Source organism: Poecilia mexicana, unplaced genomic scaffold, assembly GCF_051168715.1.
Source record: "Poecilia mexicana isolate PSO_F unplaced genomic scaffold, ASM5116871v1 scaffold_9, whole genome shotgun sequence".
Classification (NCBI taxonomy): domain Eukaryota; kingdom Metazoa; phylum Chordata; class Actinopteri; order Cyprinodontiformes; family Poeciliidae; genus Poecilia; species Poecilia mexicana.
This window is the reverse complement of record NW_028263378.1, coordinates 4897271-4918358: the sequence shown is the minus strand read 5'-3', so window position 1 is coordinate 4918358 and position 21088 is coordinate 4897271. Positions and strand designations below refer to the sequence as shown.

Sequence of the window (21088 nt, the reverse complement as noted above, 5' to 3'; positions counted from 1 at the left end):
CAACTTCAACACCATATAAAAAAACAGAAAAAGATTAATACTTAATTAAGTTGAGTTATCAGGAAATTGCTTGAACTGAAATTAACTAAGCCTTGACTTTTATTTACATTATTATTTTATTGGTATTTTACTGTCAACTTTATTAATATGTCTTTTTTATAAAGCTTAATTTTACTTATTAATTTATTGTATATCTGTCTGTAAAGTTATAAGTATTGTGAAGCACTTTGTTCAGCTGAGGTTGTTGGAAATGTGCTTCATAAATAAACTGATTGTGCTTTACAACCACCAGCTGAACACAAAATCTTGTTAATTTCTTTTAGAGTTTCCTGTAAAAGAATCTCAGTACACTTTAAATAAAACCAAACTAACTTACAAGTAGCTTTTCAGAAAGATCTGGTTTTAAGTCTATATTCTTAGACTTTTTATAACAAGGGAAAGTATTTTATTCAGTATTTATAATTGAAAATATTTTTTGTGTTTAAAATATAGGATCTTAAAATGTTTAAAATACAAATTAACAATGGAGTAAAAGCACAAAGCAACAAATCAATTAGAATTTAAACAAATATTTCAGTTTTATTATAAAAGGTACCAGAGTTCAGAAAGAAAACATCCAACGCTGAAATTATTCATTTCATTTGTTAGCATCACAGATTTTACTTTCCTATTTAAAATGTTGTGCAACAGATTTAGACTTGCTTTAGGATCTTGGACAATGTATTCATTAAATAAAATTAGATTTGACAAGTAAACTAATTTAATTTATGAATTAATTCATTTTTCTTCACATTTGGCAGCTCTGGGACTAAGTTCAGTGAAAGTTCGAAACATTATGATTAAAACTGAGAATAGAAAAGAAAAAATTTACTATAAGAAGAAAAACCAAACACTAATCCTACGACAAACTCCACATAAAACCCAACATATAGCATAATTAAAGTGAATCAGATAAATAATTTAAATCTATTTCCTTGTTCTTTTTGCTGTTTTCTGCATTTTCCTTTCTACCAAACATAAAGACTGATTATGATGAAATATTTGACTGTGGCTGAATAAGTTATCTAATAAGATTTTGTATTTTTTACTAATGTTTGAAAACCTTCAAAATTATAAAATACAAACTATGTTAATGAAGGATTTAAAAAGAAAGTTGGGTTCATTGTAAATAGAAAGATTTATTGATTTATTTCAACAGGGAACAAATAAAAGCAGGAAAAAACAAAACAAATTATCACGTTCATTGCATGTAATTTTATCTAATATGATCGGGGGGAAAAGAAGATAGAAGAAACATGATCACATAAATTCCTGCCCCTCTCATATTTATCAACCTACAAACATTTATATCTCCACACCAGATAAACTCTTTAATTATTCCCCAAATTATTATTATCCTTAAATGTGCAAGTATTTATCCATTTGTAATAACATTAGAAGTATTTTTAGTCTTTGTGATACACATTTTGAATAAGTTAATTTTTGAATAGTTTTTTTTTTAATTGGTTTATATTTGTACTTTCATCATTTAATAAATTCCATAAATCTACCACACACTGATATACAAAATATCTTCTCATTGTTTTATAAATGTTCTTTTTCCTCTTGAATTATAACCCTTCTCTGTCACAAAACATTTTTAAATATTGTGTGGAAGTTGATGGCTTAATACTTTAAACATAAAATGTAAAGTTTTATATTTTGCAAGGTCCCAGAATTTCATTCAGAATAATGCGGTAAAAATAAAAGCAAAACTTTGAGCTGTCTTTAAACAGAAATCTTAGTTTCACATATTTTGATCTCAGATGTTTTGGTATCACCTGGTGCTCCTACATTAAAATAAGGGAAGAGTTTCTCAGTGAAAGTGTCTCTGTGAGTGTAGATGTGAGTCATGTCTTCAGAATCATAGAAGGACATGTCCCCCATGTCATAGTCCAGCTGGACTCTGATCCTCTGGAGACTCTTCTTCAGTGTGAGAGTTTTACCAACAGCATCACAGTATTTTCCATCACAATGCCTTAAACGCCAGATTCCATTTTTTGGTGAAACATCTCTCTCTCCTTTCCTGTCCACAGACTCTTTAGCCAAACCAACACTCCAGCGAGGATAATCTCCGACCTCCACATCCCAGCTGTGTTTCCCTGAGCTGAAGCCTTCAGAACCAAAAACACTGTTATATTTAATGTTCCTCTCTGGATTATCAGGAAGCTGCTGATCTGTGTTCCCACGTCTCAAACTGGTCAGATCATCAGACAGATGGATCCATCTACTTGCAGTGTTTGGGTCCAGAATGACGGGACTGAACTTCACCTGGTCCTTCATCTTCTCCCAGACTCTGAAGGACAGGTTGCCCAGGTGTTTGGCCACATCTATCAGAGCTCCTGAGACCAGCTGTGGATCTGGCAGTGACCTCTGACCTCTGGCTCTGCTCTGAGTGGCTTCATAACTGCTGAGGAACGACACGTTGTCTTTCTGCAGCTCTTCTTCCACAGCAGAGATACTGTCTGACAGAGAGGAGATCTGCTCCTCAATCCTCTTCATCTCTCCCATGATAGTCTTCCTCTTCTGCTCCTCTTCCTCCCTCAGAGCTGCCAGTCTGGACTCCTCTTCCTCTCTCAGGAACTGGTGGAGCTTGTTGAACTCTGCTCTGATCTGTCTCTCTGTGGACAACACCTGCTTCTTGGAGTGTTGAATCACATCATCGTATGTTTTCTCCACTTGTTTGTGTTTGTTCCTCTTGTCCTGCAGAGACTTTAAGTCAGATTTCAGCTGCTCCTTCAGCTCACTGACTGCTTCTTCTATAGGAACCACTTTGTGACTCTGGTGGAGAGAAAACTCACAGACAGGACACACAGCTCTCTGCTCGTCTTCACAGAACAGTTTAGTGTCTTCTTGGTGTTTACTGCAGATCAGCTGCTTTTCTCCTTTTTCTGTTTCAGATGATCCAGGTTTCTGTCTTCCAGTAAAAGAATCAGCCAGTTCCTTCAGTCCAAAATTTACCGGCAGAACATCCTTTGAAGATCTTCTTTTACAGATGGGACAGTTCTTGTTTCCAGTTTGTTCCCAGAATTCCTCCAGGCAGCTTGAACAGAAGCTGTGGTTGCAGCTCAGAGACACAGGATCTCTGAAAGTCTCTGAACAAACATGGCAGCTCAGGAAACTTTCAAGAACCACAATATTTTCTGCCATTTTCTACAGAAATCTCTCAGTCCCAGAACTCACCAAGTCAAAGTTTCTTCTTTCTCTTCAGATTAAATCTTTGTGTTTCAAGTCAAATCTTCCACCCTGTAATGGCGTCTCAGCTCTGTTCCTCTATGTTAAAAATACTTTCATTTTCCTCTCAGTGACGTGTTTCCAGTCTGACAGGTCTGACTGGAAACACGTCACCTTCCAGGTGAACTTTGTGCTTCTCATTTAGTGCAATAAAATTTCTTTGAACATTTAGTCAACTGCTTCATATTTTAAGAAGCAAACTTCTGATTTTATGCTTTAACTCAAAAAGAGAAGAAGCAATAAACAGAGACTTATTTTGCATTTAAGTCTTCTAGTGAATATTCAGCTGCTATGTTATTGATAATGTTTTCTATATACTTAAACAGTCATAACTTTTATTATTCACTAAAAGAGTAAATAAACTAAAAGACGATGACACTTTACAATGTGATAAAGTTCAATGCTTTATCAGATGATGTTTGATATTTTCTGTGTTTTCTGTGTGTTAGTTTGAGGTTTTCTGTCTCCTGTTTTCCCCTGTGAGTCTCTGTGCCGTCCTGATTGTTCCCAGCTGTGTCTCGTTTCTGTGATTACCCTCCCTGTGTATTTAGTCCCACCTGTTGTCTGTTCCTTGTTGGGTCCTTGTCTAATGCTCGTCTGTCTGTCAGAGCCCAGCTTAACGTCAGCTGATAGCCCCGGGTTCTCAGACAACAAGGAGGAAAACAGTAACACAACACCAAGGGAGGACAATTCAGTTAGCTCTTTTTTTATTCCCCAACGGAATAAAATGCTCCGTTTTCTTGTTTGCAAAAAACAACAATAAAAATATTAAAATGTCCAAATCAGAACAAACTAAAATCGTCCAAGAGGGCCAACATCCACAAAATCCAATGAGGACGGCGAATCCTGCGCTCCGTCCAGCCTGCAGTCACGGCCCCAGCGCCACCGCCTCCTGTGGTCGTTCCAGCCCACTCTAGTTGCTCCGCGTAAAGCGCCGCCCGCTGGCGTCCTGTTAGGACAAAAACACCTGGCCAGAAGAGCGATCGCTGAACAGCGGATGTTTTATTTGTCCCAGCGAGGGTCCCAGAGGACAATCAGTGGAAACGTTACTTACTGACCAGGGCAGAGTTCCCCCTCTGCCCGCTGACGGTCCGACGCGTCGTTCCCACTGATTGTATCCTCTGCTGTCAACCACTGGCTCGTTCGGGGTCACAGTCCTCCGTCACGAACCTTCCTGGATTCCCCTTTTTCTTTTCTTCTCAACACAAAGTCCTCTGCCTTTTAAGAGCCACTGCCAGCGTCTTGCAGGTTCCAGGTACGCTGCCTACGGGCACGCCCACCCCGCGCAGGTGACTGGAATCAGCTATTAGTTCTCGGAGTCCACAGTGAATAAAAAACCAAACATGCAGCAAAAACACTCAATAAAAACCACACTTAAAAAGTAAAAAACAAATTTCCACTGTGTGACATCTCCCCATATTTTAACTGTGCCAGTCCCTGGCACACTATTCAAAGTCTATACCGTGCAGGGGGCTGGCCAAAGTTCGACCTTGTTGAGCGCCGCAGGTCAGGTAATCCATCCTGCAGAGCTGGAACATTAGGAACAACACAATAAAATGGCGGTTCAACCAGGGTCTGCACCTCCTGGTTGTCTTCTGGAGCAGGTGAATAGTTATCCGTTTCAGGGGTAATGCACAACTTTAATGCGTTCCGATGAAGAACCTTTTCCCTCCCTCCTTTTTCTGGACGTACCCTATAAACCACACCCGTGTCGCCCACACTTTCCAATACCACATGTGGTTCAGGACTCCAACCTGGATGGAGCTTTCCCTGGCCCTGTCTGTCCCAGTCTTTTACCCACACCCTTTCCCCTGGGACTAATGGCAGGGCTTGAGCCCTTTTGTCATAAACCCTTTTATTTTGGGTGGCTGCACTATTCTTGTTCTTCCTTGTCATTTCGTAAGCAAAAGATAACTTTTGATAATGATCCCTAACCCACCCCTTCAGGTCATGACAGAGGGGCTCTGGGTCAACACCCAGGTTCACATCCACTGGCTGTCTCAGATGTCTCCCAAACATTAGATAGGATGGTGCATAACCTGTAGCACCATGGACAGTGTTATTGTATGCTTGTAGCAGTTCTGGGAGGAATTCTGGCCACCTCTGTTGTTTCTCAGCCTCGAGTGTACGAAGCATATGCAACAGAGTCTGATTCAACCGCTCGACCCCACCATTCCCAGCAGGATGATATGGTGTAGTTTTACTTTTTGTAATACCATAACACCGGCATAACTGATACATCAAGGCCGACTCAAAACTTGCTCCTCTATCTGAATGCAGCCTAGCAGGGCAGCCAAATATTTGGATCACATGAGCCCATAGGGCATGCACTGCAGTCTGTGCAGTTTGATCCTTCGTGGGCACTGCCCACGCATAGTGGGTGAAAAGATCTGTCATGACCAGAATGTTCTGATACCTGTCTGTGGGCCTCCCTAAAGTAAGGAAGTCTAAAGCTACAACCTCCAAAGGATAAGACACTTTAATAGGATGTAGAGGAGCTCTAGGTGCCTCTCTATTTCGCAGGCTACAGACAGCGCAACCTAGCTGGAATTCCTGCACCTCACCTTCCATACAGGGCCAATAGAAGAAGCGACGTATCCTGGACAGAGTCTTCTCCACCCCAGCATGAGCAGCTGCCTCGTGGTACCTCTGCCACACCTCCTTGCGTCTTTCTGTGGGACATAGGATCTGAAAGTAGATTTCGTGTGTCCTTGCGTCCATCACCTCTCTGCACAGCATTCCGTCCCGAAGTTGGAACCGCCTCCACTGTTTTAGCCACTTCTGCACCGACTCAGGCAGTGCTTTCCTGGTTGGGGCATCAGGGAGGGCTCCCCGTTTCATGTAGGTTCTCAACATCTGCAGTCCAGCATCTTGTTCTTGAGCCCCCTTCCAGTCATCCCTGTGGAGCTGAGGTTCTTGTAGATCTCCTGAAGGAGTAATCTCAGTGGTTACTTGGGCTGTTCGACAACCTGCTGGAAACCTGGAGAGCGCATCGGCGTTAGCATTTTCTTTTCCAGCTCTGTATTTCACCTCAAAATCAAATGCAGCCAGCTGTGCCACCCAACGTTGCTCTGTTGCCCCCAAGCGGGCATTTTGGAGGTGGGCTACTGGATTATTGTCTGTAAATACAACAAACTTCGCCCCCGCCAAGTAGTCTTTAAACTTTTCTGTAATTGCCCATTTAAGGGCTAAAAGTTCCAATTTAAAAGAGCTGTAATTCTTGTCGTTCTGCTCTGTTGGGTGTAAACTCCTGCTGGCATATGCAATCACGTGTTCTTGCCCATCTTGTACTTGGGCCAACACAGCACCCAAGCCGTGGTTGCTAGCATCAGTATAGAGCACAAATGGTTTTGAAAAATCTGCATAGGCCAAAACGGGGGGTTCAATCAGGGCGTGCTTCAGACGTTCAAATGCTTCCTGGCATTCCGTGGACCACTGGACCTGTGTATTTGATGAGCGGTTAGAACTTCCATTTAAAAGGGCATTTAAAGGTCGAGCCAATTTAGAAAATCCTGGGACGAAGCGTCTATAGTAACCTGCAATCCCCAGGAAGGCTCTGACCTGGCGGATGGTAGATGGAACGGGCCAATCCTGGACTGCCTGGATTTTCTCTGGGTCTGGTTTCACCCCCTCTTGGTCAACCAGATGTCCAAGGAACTTCACTTGTTGCTGGAACAGCTTGCACTTATCCAACCGCAGCTTCAACCCATGTTGCCACAGCTTCTGGAAAACACTCTCCAGTTGCTGAAGATGGGTAGAAAAATCAGGTGAGTAGATTATTATATCATCCAGATACACCAACACAGATTCAGACAGGTAATTACTTAAGCACCGCTGCATCAGGCGCTGGAATGTGGCTGGGGCATTACAAAGCCCAAACGGCATCCGATCAAACTCAAATAGACCTAATGGAGTAGTAAAGGCGGTTTTCTCCCGATCTCTACTATCCATTTCCACCTGCCAATATCCACTGGCAAGATCTAGGGTGGAGAACCACTGTGCTTTGGTCAGGCATGTCAGAGTCTCTTCAATTCGAGGAAGGGGAAAAGCATCTTTATGCGTTACTGCGTTAAGCTTCCTGTAATCCACACAGAAACGCCAGCTACCATCCTTCTTCCTCACCAAGACAATCGGGGAGGCCCAAGGACTACTACTCTCCCGAATTATGCCTTTTTCCAACATGTCTGTAAGAAGAGACTTAATCTCTTTATACATCAGTGGTGGTAGGGGACGATACTTTTGTTTAATCGGTGGTGCGTCACCTGTGTGAATTTGATGTTGGACCAGATCAGTTCTTCCATGATCCTCTTCATTCACAGCAAACACCTTCTGCCATCTCTGAAGTAAGGCCTGCAGCTCTGCTTCCTGTTGTGGGGTCAAGCTCTTACAGTTAAGTAGTTTGCTCACCTCCGCTTTTGGTATTGTAGGCTCCTCCATCCCAGCTGTCTCCACCACAGCAACTTCCACCACGCCATCTGAACTCATCGTCAGGGTAAGGTCGTTGGCTCCCTGGACATCAGACTCGTCCACCTGGTACAGCTGTCCTAGTTTCTGATAACGTCCAATGGTTACTTCGTAGGGATGGGGGTTACAGACTCTGATGGGGACCCGTCCCCTTTTAACTATAGACAAAGTCCTCGCCACTCCCCAAGGTTCGGCATCAGGCAAAGCTTCCACCAGCACCACTCGTTCAGCTGGACTCTTGCCTTTGGATGTTCGTCCCCAAACCATAACTTCACAGTTTGGGGGCACCCGGACTCCTCTGTGACCAGCAGAACGGACATAACCCAGAAACCCATCAGTCTTTGTGGTGGCAGCCTGTTGGCAAACAGCAAAAGCCTCTTTCCAAGCCCTATGGGATTTCAGCTTCTGGGGGGAAAAAGATTTTTCTCTGATAAAAACATCATTCCAGCACGCACTGATGACGTTCATCCCTATTATCAAAGGATGTGTTGAACAATCGTTTCTCACAACCACAACCCCTTTATCTGGTATTTTCACCCCTTCAACTTCAAAGTCCATGACAGCATAGCCTGAATATGGTATGTCCAGACCATTTGCAGCTTTTAGGGCAAAAACCAAAGGTGCATCAGTTCTGTCCACTTCTGGAAAATGGTGATCCATCACCTGTTGTTGCACCAGTGTAACCTGAGAGCCAGTGTCCAATAATCCAGTCATTTTGACTCCCCCCATACACACTTCTATGAGAGGACATTCTCCAACAAAAGATGTGATGGCCCCCTGTTTATTTAACATACATCCCGTCCCCACTGCCTGGGCCTCAGCAGTAGGGTGTATTAGTTTAAAGGCGGCTGATCGGGTGTATTTTGGCAAAACCTAGCAATATGTCCGACTTGCTTACAGTGATGGCATATGGGTTCACCATCTTTAGTCCAGCGGTTCATGTACCCAGGTCGCTTTGGTTTAAATCTCTGCTCACTAGGGGCTGAATTAGCTGAACTTTGCTGTTGCAAAAGAGGTTTAATTTCGCTTACGACATCTTTCACAAGATCTCTCATTTGAAGTTTAACATCCTCCGTAATCTCTTTTTTAAGTTTTTCTTTCCAGTCTAATTCCAATTGTGGTCTACTAGATCTACACTCACCCACTGTAAAACAGGTAGTTTGCAGGCCCTGGTGTCCCAGCTGTTCCTCCTCCAAGTGCAGTGCCTCCTGATGTACTGCTGCAAAATCTTCTCCTGGATGGTGACGCACATAAGCTCGCAGAGTTTGTGACAGGGGACCCTCACATAAACCCAACAGCATCTGCTCCTGAAGGCTCCCTTCAGTGGGTGCATGAGTGGGATCACGCTGCTGTAGCCTGCAAAACAGCTCCCTGAGTCGCAAAGTGAAGGACTTTACAGACTCACTGGGTTTTTGAATACAGCTAAAAAACTGTGCCCTCAACACTGCTGTAGGAATATTGTCACCATATAAAGAGTCTAAATATGTGAAAATTTTTCTAACCTGGTCCCTCTGTTCTTCTTCTAGTACCCCAACCTGACGCTTAGCTTCACCACCCAGGGCTCCAACTAAGATATCTACTTTCCGAGCCTCAGCTATTTCTTGAGCATTTAATAGCCCTTGTATTTGTTCTTTCCAATCTCCATAGGAGACATCAGAGTCTGAACCCTTATATTTTGGTACCCAAGGAGCACCAGGATACACCGGCATCATCATTATTTTTTTTTTTTATTTTTTTTTATTTTTTTTTTTAAATCTACACCTTAGGTGCTGAACACTGTTCCCGAGCTTGTCGTCCTGCCAACAACGCCAATTTATGTCAGAGCCCAGCTTAACGTCAGCTGATAGCCCCGGGTTCTCAGACAACAAGGAGGAAAACAGTAACACAACACCAAGGGAGGACAATTCAGTTAGTTAGCTCTTTTTTTATTCCCCAACGGAATAAAATGCTCCGTTTTCTTGTTTGCAAAAAACAACAATAAAAATATTAAAATGTCCAAATCAGAACAAACTAAAATCGTCCAAGAGGGCCAACATCCACAAAATCCAATGAGGACGGCGAATCCTGCGCTCCGTCCAGCCTGCAGTCACGGCCCCAGCGCCACCGCCTCCTGTGGTCGTTCCAGCCCACTCTAGTTGCTCCGCGTAAAGCGCCGCCCGCTGGCGTCCTGTTAGGACAAAAACACCTGGCCAGAAGAGCGATCGCTGAACAGCGGATGTTTTATTTGTCCCAGCGAGGGTCCCAGAGGACAATCAGTGGAAACGTTACTTACTGACCAGGGCAGAGTTCCCCCTCTGCCCGCTGACGGTCCGACGCGTCGTTCCCACTGATTGTATCCTCTGCTGTCAACCACTGGCTCGTTCGGGGTCACAGTCCTCCGTCACGAACCTTCCTGGATTCCCCTTTTTCTTTTCTTCTCAACACAAAGTCCTCTGCCTTTTAAGAGCCACTGCCAGCGTCTTGCAGGTTCCAGGTACGCTGCCTACGGGCACGCCCACCCCGCGCAGGTGACTGGAATCAGCTATTAGTTCTCGGAGTCCACAGTGAATAAAAAACCAAACATGCAGCAAAAACACTCAATAAAAACCACACTTAAAAAGTAAAAACAAATTTCCACTGTGTGACATGTCTGTCACTATTGTTCCTTGTTGCTCCTTGTATTTCTGGATTTTGTTATCCTGGATCATCATTAAACACCTTCTAAATGTCTGCCTGGGCCTACGAGCATCTCTCTCACTGCAAACAATACCAAATCATGACAATGTTCTGGAGTTCAGAGGAAAGTCATCATTGTTTTTGTTTTATTATTATTGGTAAAACTTCCTCAGTGTTACATCTGTCTGGTGTCAATAAAGGTCTTACTGACTTGCATCAGTTTTGTTTATTGCAGTGAAGCTTTGAGTTTGGAATATCAGTGATGTGTTCAATAAACGTTGTCAAAATGATATTTATCTGCTGTGAGTATTTTCCTCCAGTAGATGGCGCTATGAGGACATTTTTCACAGCTGAACATTGCTGCTTCGGTCCTTGTGTTCAAACCAGAGAAATAATTTCTACAATTATTGTTCTGGCTGCAAAAAGAAAATATTCTAATTGCTTATGTCTGAATAAACTCTTGAAAGTTACAGGTAAATTTCCAGTGAACTCAGGCTTCTGCCCATTGCCAGATAGTAAACCTACAGGATGAGAAATCTTACTGTTATCACTGAGAAATGACAGAAGGAAACAAATAAGGACAAGTAAACATTGGAGCAAAAACCATCTAACCACCAACGTCACCAGATTATTATCTGGACTTTGTGATTGCTGTCTTCCTTCACCTCCTCATGTTCCTGTGTCTTGAGCCGCATCACAAAGAAAATCTTCTCTTTCAATGCATTGAATCATCTTTCAGTGTCTTATCCAGCCTCTGCTGTGATGTCTTCACATGCTGCACCCATGGCAGCCAGATGGATCATCTATGAGGCTGGTGATCAGAACTTTTCCATCTTCATCCTGACAAAAATTTCTCAGTGTGTTAAGGAATGAGAATTATGGTGAGAGGAACTCCATCAGCATCTTGTTGGTTACAAATCATTGTCTGATGATGTTGGAGTGATGGAAACTGGCATTATGTCTTTGACCTCTTCTGACTCTTCTTCTGTTTTGCCTCCTCACTCATCTACATCCTCTCTCCTCTGCCTCTTTTTAATCTCTCTGGCTATTAACCCCGTCCAAATATTTTTCTTTCCATTGTCAGAAATATAACATCATGTTGTTTTCTGGATATATTCACTATATACTTTCCAGCTGATTTTTAATGAGATGCACCTTTGAGCTACTTTAAAAAAAATCTGGCTGATTTAGCTACATTGCAGCTACATAGGAGTAACTCAGGATTCACTTGGGATCAATTTATCAGTTCAGGACAGATTCAGAAAAAAGTCTAATGGAAATGTACAGAAATATGTTTCACTTATGACAACTTGCTTAAGAATTTTGCATAAACTTGTGCTTAAATTTTGTTCAAGTTCAGAGAACTGGTACTTTGTTTAAGCTCATCATTTAATACATTCCATAAATCTACAACACACTGATATACAAAACATCTTATCATTGTTTTTTAAAATTCCCTTTACCTCTAAAATTATAACCCCTCTCTCTGTCACAAAATAATTTTGAACATTGTGTGGAAGTTGATGGCTTAATACTTTAAACATGAAATGTAAAGTTTTATATTTTGCAAGGTCCCAGAATTTCATTCAGAGTAATTCAGTAAAAATAAAAACAAAACTTTGAGCTGTCTTTAAACAGAAATCTTAGTTTCACATATTTTGATCTCAGATGTTTTGGTATCACCTGCTGCTCCTATATTAAAATAAGGGAAGAGTTTCTCAGTGAAAGTGTCTCTGTAAGTGCAGATGAGAGTCATGTCTTCAGAGTCATAGAAGGACACGTCCCCCATGTCATAGTCCAGCTGGACTCTGATCCTCTGGAGACTCTTGTTCACTGTGAGAGTTTCACTAGCAACATCCCAGTATTTTCCATCACGATGCAGCAAACACCACATTCCATTTTCTGGTGAAGCATATCTCTCTCCTTTCCTGTCCACAGACTCTTTAACCAAACCAACAGTCCAGCTACGATAATCTCCCACCTCCACTTCCCAGCTGTGTTTCCCTGAGCTAAAGCCATCAGAACCAAAAACATTGCTATATTCAGTGTTTCTCTCTGGATTATCAGGAAGCTGCTGCCATGTGTCTCCATGTCTCAAACTGGTCAGATCATCAGACAGATGGATCCATCTACTTGCAGTGTTTGGGTCCAGAATGACGGGACTGAACTTCACCTGGTCCTTCATCTTCTCCCAGACTCTGAAGGACAGGTTGCCCAGGTGTTTGGCCACATCTATCAGAGCTCCTGAGACCAGCTGTGGATCTGGCAGTGACCTCTGACCTCTGGCTCTGCTCTGAGTGGCTTCATAACTGCTGAGGAACGACACGTTGTCTTTCTGCAGCTCTTCTTCAACAGCAGAGATGCTGTCTGACAGAGAGGAGATCTGCTCCTCAATCCTCTTCATCTCTCTCATGATAGTCTTCCTCTTCTGCTCCTCTTCCTCCCTCAGAGCTGCCAGTCTGGACTCCTCTTCCTCTCTCAGGAACTGATAGAGCTTGTTGAACTCTGCTCTGATCTGTCTCTCTGTGGACAACACCTGCTTCTTGGAGTGTTGAATCACATCGTCGTATGTTTTCTCCACTTGTTTGTGTTTGTTCCTCTTGTCCTGCAGAGACTTTAAGTCAGATTTCAGCTGCTCCTTCAGCTCACTGACTGCTTCTTCTATAGGAACCACTTTGTGACTCTGGTGGAGAGAAAACTCACAGACAGGACACACAGCTCTCTGCTCGTCTTTACAGAACAGTTTAGGATCTTCTTGGTGTTTACTGCAGACTATCAGCTGCTTTTCTCCTTTTTCTGTCTCTGATGATCCAGGTTTCTGTCTTCCAGTAAAAGAATCAGCCAGTTCCTTCAGTCCAAAATTTACAATCAGATTGTCCTTTGACGATCTTCTTTTACAGATGGGACAGTTCTTGTTTCCAGTTTGTTCCCAGAATTCCTCCAGGCAGCTTGAACAGAAGCTGTGGTTGCAGCTCAGAGACACAGGATCTCTGAAAGTCTCTGAACAAACATGGCAACTCAGGAAACTTTCAAGTACTGCAGTATTTTCTGCCATTTTCTACGGAAATCTCTCAGTCCCAGAACTCACCAAGTCAACGTTTCTTCTTTCTCTTCAGATTAAATCTTTGTGTTTCAAGTCAAATCTTCCACCCTGTAATGGCGTCTCAGCTCTGTTCCTCTATGTTAAAAATACTTTCATTTTCCTCTCAGGGACGTGTTTCCAGTCTGACAGGTCATTGTGTAACACTTCCAGGTGAACTTTGTGCTTCTCATTTAGTGCAATAAAATTTCTTTGAACATTTAGTGAACAACTGCTTCATATTTTAAGAAGCAAACTTCTGATTTAATGCTTTAACTCAAAAAGAGAAGAAGCAATAAACAGAGACTTATTTTGCATTTAAGTCAGGGGTGTCAAACTCCAGTCCTCAAGGGCCGCTGTCCTGCAGTGTTTAGATGTGCCACAGGTAAAAAACAGTGGAATGAAATGGCCTAATTACCTCCTCCCTGTGTAGATCGGTTCTCCTGAGCCTTGCTAATGACCTAATTATTCTTTTCAGGTGTGGTGCAGCAGAGGCACATCTAAAAGTTGAAGGACAGCGGCCCTTGAGGACTGGAGTTTGACACCCCTGATTTAAGTCTTCTAGTGAATATTCAGCCTCTATGTTGTTGATAATGTTTTCTATATACTTAAACAGTCATAACTATTTTTATTCACCAAAAGAGTAAATAAAATAAAAGACGACTCTTTAAAATGTGATAAAGTTCAATGCTTTATCAGAGGATGTTTGATATTTTCTGTGTTTTCTGTGTGTTAGTTTGAGGTTTTCTGTGTCCTGTTTTCCCCTGAGTCTCTGTGCCGTCCTGATTGTTCCCAGCTGTGTCTCGTTTCTGTGATTTCCCTCCCTGTGTATTTAGTCCCACCTGTTGTCTGTGTTCCTTGTTGGGTTCTTGTCTAATCTATGTCTGTCTGTCACTATTGGTCCTCGTTGCTCCTTGTATTTCTGGATTTTGTTATCCTGGATCATCATTAAACACCTTCTAAATGTCTGCCTGGGCCTACGAGCATCTCTCTCACCACAAACAATACCAAATCATGACAATGTTCTGGATTTCAGAGGAAAGTCATCATTGTTTTTGTTTTATTATTATTGGTAAAACTTCCTCAGTGTTACATCTGTCTGGTGTCAATAAAGGTCTTACTGACTTGCATCAGTTTTGTTTATTGCAGTGAAGCTTTGAGTTTGGAATATCAGTGATGTGTTCAATAAACGTTGTCAAAATGATATTTATCTGCTGTGAGTATTTTCCTCCAGTAGATGGCGCTATGAGGACATTTTTCACAGCTGAACATTGCTGCTTCTATCCTTGTGTTCAAACCAGAGAAATAATTTCTACAATTATTGTTCTGGCTGCAAAAAGAAAATATTCTAATTGCTTATGTCTGAATAAACTCTTGAAAGTTACAGGTAAATTTCCAGTGAACTCAGGCTTCTGCCCATTGCCAGATAGTAAACCTACAGGATGAGAAATCTTACTGTTATCACTGAGAAATGACAGAAGGAAACAAATAAGGACAAGTAAACATTGGAGAAAAAACCATCTAACCACCAACTTCACCAGTTTATTATCTGGACTGGGTGATTGCCGTCTTCCTTCACCTCCTCATGTTCCTGTGTCTTGAGCCGCATCACAAAGAAAATCTTCTCTTTCAATGCATTGAATCATCTTTCAGTGTCTTATCCAGCCTCTGCTGTGATGTCTTCACATGCTGCACCCATGGCAGCCAGATGGATCATCTGTATATGAGGCTGGTGATCAGAACTTTTCCATCTTCATCCTGACAAAAATTTCTCAGTGTGTTAAGGAAGGAGGATTATGGTGAGAGGAACTCCATCAGCATCTTGTTGGTTATAGATGATGTTGGAGTGATGGAAACTGGCATTATGTCTTTGACCTCTTCTGACTCTTCTTCTGTTTTGCATCCTCACTCATCTACATCCTCACTCCTCTGCCTCTTCTTAATCTCTCTGGCTGTTAACCCCGTCCAAATATTTTTCTTTCCATTGTCAGAAATGTAACATTATGTTGTTTTATGGATATATTCACTATATACTTTCCAGCTGATTTTTAATGAGATGCACCTTTGAGCTACTTTAAAAAAAATCTGGCTGATCTAGCTACATTGTAGCTACATTGGAGTAACTCAGGATTCACTTGGGATCAATTTATCAGTTCAGGACAGATTCAGAAAAAATCTAATGGAAATGTACAGAAATATGTTTCACTTATGACAACTTGCTTAAGAATTTTGCATAAACTTGTGCTTAAATTTTGTTCAAGTTCAGAGAACTGGTACTTTGTTTAAGCTCATCATTTAATACATTCCATAAATCTACAACACACTGATATACAAAACATCTTATCATTGTTTTTTAAAATTCCCTTTACCTCTAAAATTATAACCCCTCTCTCTGTCACAAAATAATTTTGAACATTGTGTGGAAGTTGATGGTTTAATACTTTAAACATAAATTGTATACAGTGTTAAACTTTACAAGGTCCCATAATTTCATTGATCAGAGTAATTCAGTAAAATAAAAACAAAACTTTGAACTTTCTTAGTTTGACATATTTTGAGATCAAAGATTTTTGCATCACCTGCAGAACAAACACTAACACAAGGGAAGAGTTTCTCAGTGAAAGTGTCTCTGATCTGTCTCTCTGTGGACAACACCTGCTTCTTGGAGTGTTGAATCACATCATTGTATGTTTTCTCCACTTGTTTGTGTTTCTTCCTCTTGTCCTGCAGAGACTTTAAGTCAGATTTCAGCTGCTCCTTCAGCTCACTGACTGCAGGATCCTCGTCAAGAGAAACGTCACTGACAGAACAATTATCTGTCTTCACATTCCCACAGAATATATACGGATCTTCTGGATGCTTACAGCAAATGTCTAATTTATCTGGTTTTTCCTGATCAGCCGATTCAGCTTGCTGTATTTTTTAAAAGGAGTCGGACAGATTCTTCAGTATAGCGCTCACTGGAAGCGTCTCTCTTGATTATCTTTTTTACAGATAGTTCTTGTTTCCAGTTTGTTCCCACGATTTCTGCAGACAGCTAAGACAGAAGCTGTGGTTGCAGCTCAGAGACACAGGATCTCTGAAAGTCTCCAAACACACATGGCAGCTCAGGAAACTTTCAAGAAGAGCTCTCTCTGCCATTTTCTGTCAAAGTCTTTTTTCTTTAAAAAAGATTCTCAACAAAAAAGTCCTTCACTTCTCCACTCTCCTCCTTTGGCAGATATCTCACACAGTGTAATGATGTTTCACAGCTCAGGAAGAACTATTGAAGTTACTTTCATTCTGCTTTTCCTGTTAATTGTTCTACCAGCCAGATGAGATGTTTATTTAGAGATATTCACTATAAACCTGTTCCTCAGCTCTATTCAGAAGAAAGAAGATCAAAGGAATGCCTTAATTATACAGAAGCCACTGGGGGAAAAAATAATTCAGACTTTTCTTTCAGAATACCATCTTTAAGCTTTCCTTTGATCAAACATCAAAGTTCAAAGATTAAAGTCAGAATTCTGACAAAAAAAAGTTTTATTTTATTTATTTTTCAATGGCCCTAATCCTGTTAAGCACAAAGACAATCTGACAATCATCCAAAGACTGAAGGAAATTAGATCTTATTCAGCCAGGATAGAGATGTTGAAGTATTGAGATTTTGGGCTTAGATTTTAATTTTAGGCAGCAACAATCACAAATAAACACTGCAACATTGAGAGATGATGAGCAAGAGACATGAAGTGTTTGATGAAAGGAGGATAAATAAACAATACAATATATATCATGTTGTTTGCAACAGTCAAATCATCATATCATAAAGTAAGTAACATATAACCTGATTTATTGTACAGCTGAGTGTTGATGAAAATGTCTTGACGATGTAATACCATACCATACCATACCAACTTTATTTATAAAGCACTTTAAAACAACCACAGCTGATACAAAGTGCTGTACATCAAAACACAACATAACAATAAAAAAACATAAAATAAAAACTTACAGTTTAAAAACAAAAACGTACAATTTAAAACTAGATCCCGCTAGAGTTGAAAGCCAAGTAAAATAGATGGGTTTTAAGACGAGCTTTAAAAGTGGACAGTGAAGGGGCCTCTCTGACCTGCAAAGGCAAGTTGTTCCATAATTTGGGGCCAATGACAGAGAAAGCTCTGTCCCCTCTGAGGTTCCTTCTTGATCTCGGTACCTCCAAAAGCAGCTGATCTGCTGACCTGAGAGACCGATAAGGTATGTATGGGTGAAGAAGCTCAGAGAGGTAAGCCGGGGCAAGATTATGTAGTGATTTAAAAACAAACATAAGAATTTTAAAATGAATCCTAAAATATACAGTGAAGTGAGGCCAGGACAGGGGTCACGTGTTCCCTCTTTCGAGTTCCTGTCAAAAGTCGTGCAGCAGCATTCTGAACCAGCTGCAGACGTGAGAGCAGCGACTGACTGACTCCCAGGTAAAGTGCGTTACAGTAATCCAATCGAGTTGAAATAAAAGCATGGATCACTGTTTCAAAATGAATGATCTTTGAAAAGAAAACTTAGGTGCACAAGTTTTAAAGTATTGCAGATTTTGCCTCATCCACAAAAAGCTTTAATTATACATGAAAGCTTGATATTATCCATCCATCCATTTTCTAACACCATTGTCCCTTCGTGGGGTCCGGAGGGTTGCTGGTGCCTCTCCAGTTAGCGAGAGGCGGGGTCACCCTGTACAGGTGGCCAGTTTGTTGCAGAGCTTGATATTATCCTAACAATTTCCTGTATTTTGTATTTCCATGAGAAAACCCCACTAAAGTGGAAACAATCATAACAGAATCCTTTTTATGCTGTTTTGTTTTATGTTTTTAAGTAGGAGACTTTTTAAAACTGTGCCACAATGTTGGAAAAGGTCCATTTCTATTATTAATTTTAAAAAACAAACATTAAAAATATGAAGCATGTTTATCAAGGATTTAAAATAGAAAATTGGTCTGACTGCAAATAAAAAGCATTGAACTGAAAACGCAAAGCACTTCAAAGAGATGAAAAATACAAGTTTAGACTTCAACCAAAATCTTAATCTGACAAATTTTGAGGTTACACATTTCGGTATCAGCAGTTTTTCCAACATTAAAGTACGGGAAGAGTTTCTCAGTGAAAATGTCTCTGTGAGTGCAGATGAGAGTCATGTCTTCAGAGTCATAGAAGGACACGTCCCCCATGTCATAGTCCAGCTGGACTCTGATCCTCTGGAGACTCTTGTTCACTGGGAGAGTTTTACCAGCACCATTAGTGTATTTTCCATCACGATGCCATAAACACCAGATTCCATATTTTGGTGAAGCATGTCGCTCTCCCTTCCTGTCCACAGACTCTTTAGCCAAACCAACACTCCAGCTACGATGATCTCCCACCTCCACATCCCAGCTGTGTTTCCCTGAGCTGAAGACTTCAGAACCAAAAACAGTGGCAAACTCAGTGTTTCTTTCTGGATTGTCAGGAAGCTGCTGCTTTGTTTCTCCACGTCTCACACTGGTCAGATCATCAGACAGATACAGACCATAGTAAGCAGTGTTTGGGTCCAGAATGACGGGGCTGAACTTCACCTGGTCCTTCATCTTCTCCCAGACTCTGAAGGACAGGTTGCCCAGGTGTTTGGCCACATCTATCAGAGCTCCTGAGACCAGCTGTGGATCTGGCAGTGACCTCTGACCTCTGGCTCTGCTCTGAGTGGCTTCATAACTGCTGAGGAACGACACGTTGTCTTTCTGCAGCTCTTCTTCAACAGCAGAGATGCTGTCTGACAGAGAGGAGATCTGCTCCTCAATCCTCTTCATCTCTCCCATGATAGTCTTCCTCTTCTGCTCCTCTTCCTCCCTCAGAGCTGCCAGTCTGGACTCCTCTTCCTCTCTCAGGAACTGGTGGAGCTTGTTGAACTCTGCTCTGATCTGTCTCTCTGTGGACAACACCTGCTTTGTGAAGTGTAAAATCACATCATCGTATGTTTTCTCCACTTGTTTGTGTTTGTTCCTCTTGTCCTGCAGAGACTTTAAGTCAGATTTCAGCTGCTCCTTCAGCTCACTGACTGCTTCTTCTATAGGAACCACTTTGTGACTCTGGTGGAGAGAAAACTCACAGACAGGACACACAGCTCTCTGCTCGTCTTTACAGAACAGTTTAGGATCTTCTTGGTGTTTACTGCAGACCATCAGCTGCTTTTCTCCTTTTTCTCTCTCAGATGGTGCAGATTTCTGTCTTCCAGTAAAAGAATCAGCAAGTTCCTTCAGTCCAAAATTTACAATCAGTTTGTCCTTGGAAGATCTTCTTTTACAGATGGGACAGTTCTTGTTTCCAGTTTGTTCCCAGAATTCCTCCAGGCAGCTTGAACAGAAGCTGTGGTTGCAGCTCAGAGACACAGGATCTCTGAAAGTCTCTGAACAAACATGGCAGCTCAGGAAAGTTTCAAGAACTGCAGTATTTTCTGCCATTTTCTACAGAAATCTCTCAGTCCCAGAACTCACCCAGTCAAAGTTTCTTCTTTCTCTTCAGATTAAATGTTTGTGTTTCAGTCGAATCTCCGACCCTGTAGTAGCGTCTCAGTTCAGTTCTTCTCTGTTAAAAATACTTTCATTTTCCTTTTATTGACGTGTTTCCAGTCTGACAGGTCATTGTGTTACACTTCCAGGTGAACTTTGAGCTTCTCATTTAGTGCAATAAAATTTCTTTGAACATTTTGTAAACAACTGCTTCACATTTTAAGAAGCAAACTTCTAATTTTTAAAAAAATACATTCTAAATATATTTTAAATGTAATTCAATCACAAAATAATACACTCAAAATATACTAATCATGCATGTTTAAATTACATAAAAAGCAATATACTTAAAGTATGGTAAGTATAATTTTAGTTGTTCCAAAAAAGTATGTGAAAGTACACTTAGTACGCTTTAAATTGTGATTTAATACAATTTAAATACTATTAAAATACACTAAGCACAAAATTATTTGTTCCAAAATGTCACACTTTAAGTTAACTTATCCTACTTTAACTTCGTTATACTTATCTATCAACCCTGAAAAGGAGCATCTAGTTTACTTATTTTTGAACAACATTATTAGCTTTTTATTCTTTTGCTTTTTCCTTTGGTTTGTTATTTTGTTTGCATTTCCTTTTAATTCCTGTAAAGCGCTTTGTATTGCCTTGTTGCTGAAACTGTGCTATATAAATAAAATTATCTTTACCTAAGCGAACTTGAAGTATACTCATGATCAGTCTGACTTAAAGAATGATCAAGTATACTAATATTTAACATACTTAGTATATTTATTTTTCACCAGGGTAAATAAGCAACGCAAGATATATATTATGTTGTTTGCAACAGTCAAAAAGAAAAACGGATCTTCATCATATCATAAAGAACAGTAGGTAACATATATCCTGATTTGTTGTACAGCTGAGTGTTAATGAAACTGTTTTGCTGATGCAATTATAAAAACCTCAAGGAAAACTAAGAAACTCTGTAAATACACGTTTGAAAAAAAGATCTCTGTCGCCATCATGTGGTAAAATATTGTGAACTACAAAAAAGTCAGCAAAGTCTGTGATGTAGATTTGAGTAAAAAAACTCAAAACTCTTTCA

General features: G+C 40.9%; 3 protein-coding genes across 3 annotated transcripts; all 3 read right to left on the bottom strand.

Annotated features, from left to right (window-relative positions):
* Positions 1 to 1158: 1158 nt before the first annotated feature.
* LOC148157611 (nuclear factor 7, brain-like) lies at positions 1159 to 3328 on the bottom strand. Its single transcript, XM_088008650.1, has one exon. It carries the CDS (start codon positions 3187 to 3189, stop codon positions 1768 to 1770), a length of 1422 nt encoding a protein of 473 aa, XP_087864776.1. The 5' UTR covers positions 3190 to 3328; the 3' UTR covers positions 1159 to 1767.
* An 8435-nt stretch (positions 3329 to 11763) lies between these two features.
* LOC106933408 (nuclear factor 7, brain-like) lies at positions 11764 to 13587 on the bottom strand. Its single transcript, XM_088008649.1, has one exon. It carries the CDS (start codon positions 13445 to 13447, stop codon positions 12023 to 12025), a length of 1425 nt encoding a protein of 474 aa, XP_087864775.1. The 5' UTR covers positions 13448 to 13587; the 3' UTR covers positions 11764 to 12022.
* A 3506-nt stretch (positions 13588 to 17093) lies between these two features.
* On the bottom strand, positions 17094 to 20035 carry LOC148157610 (nuclear factor 7, brain-like). The gene has a single exon (XM_088008648.1). The coding sequence runs from the start codon at positions 19933 to 19935 to the stop codon at positions 18505 to 18507; it is 1431 nt and encodes a 476-aa protein (XP_087864774.1). The 5' UTR covers positions 19936 to 20035; the 3' UTR covers positions 17094 to 18504.
* Between the last annotated feature and the right edge of the window lie 1053 nt (positions 20036 to 21088).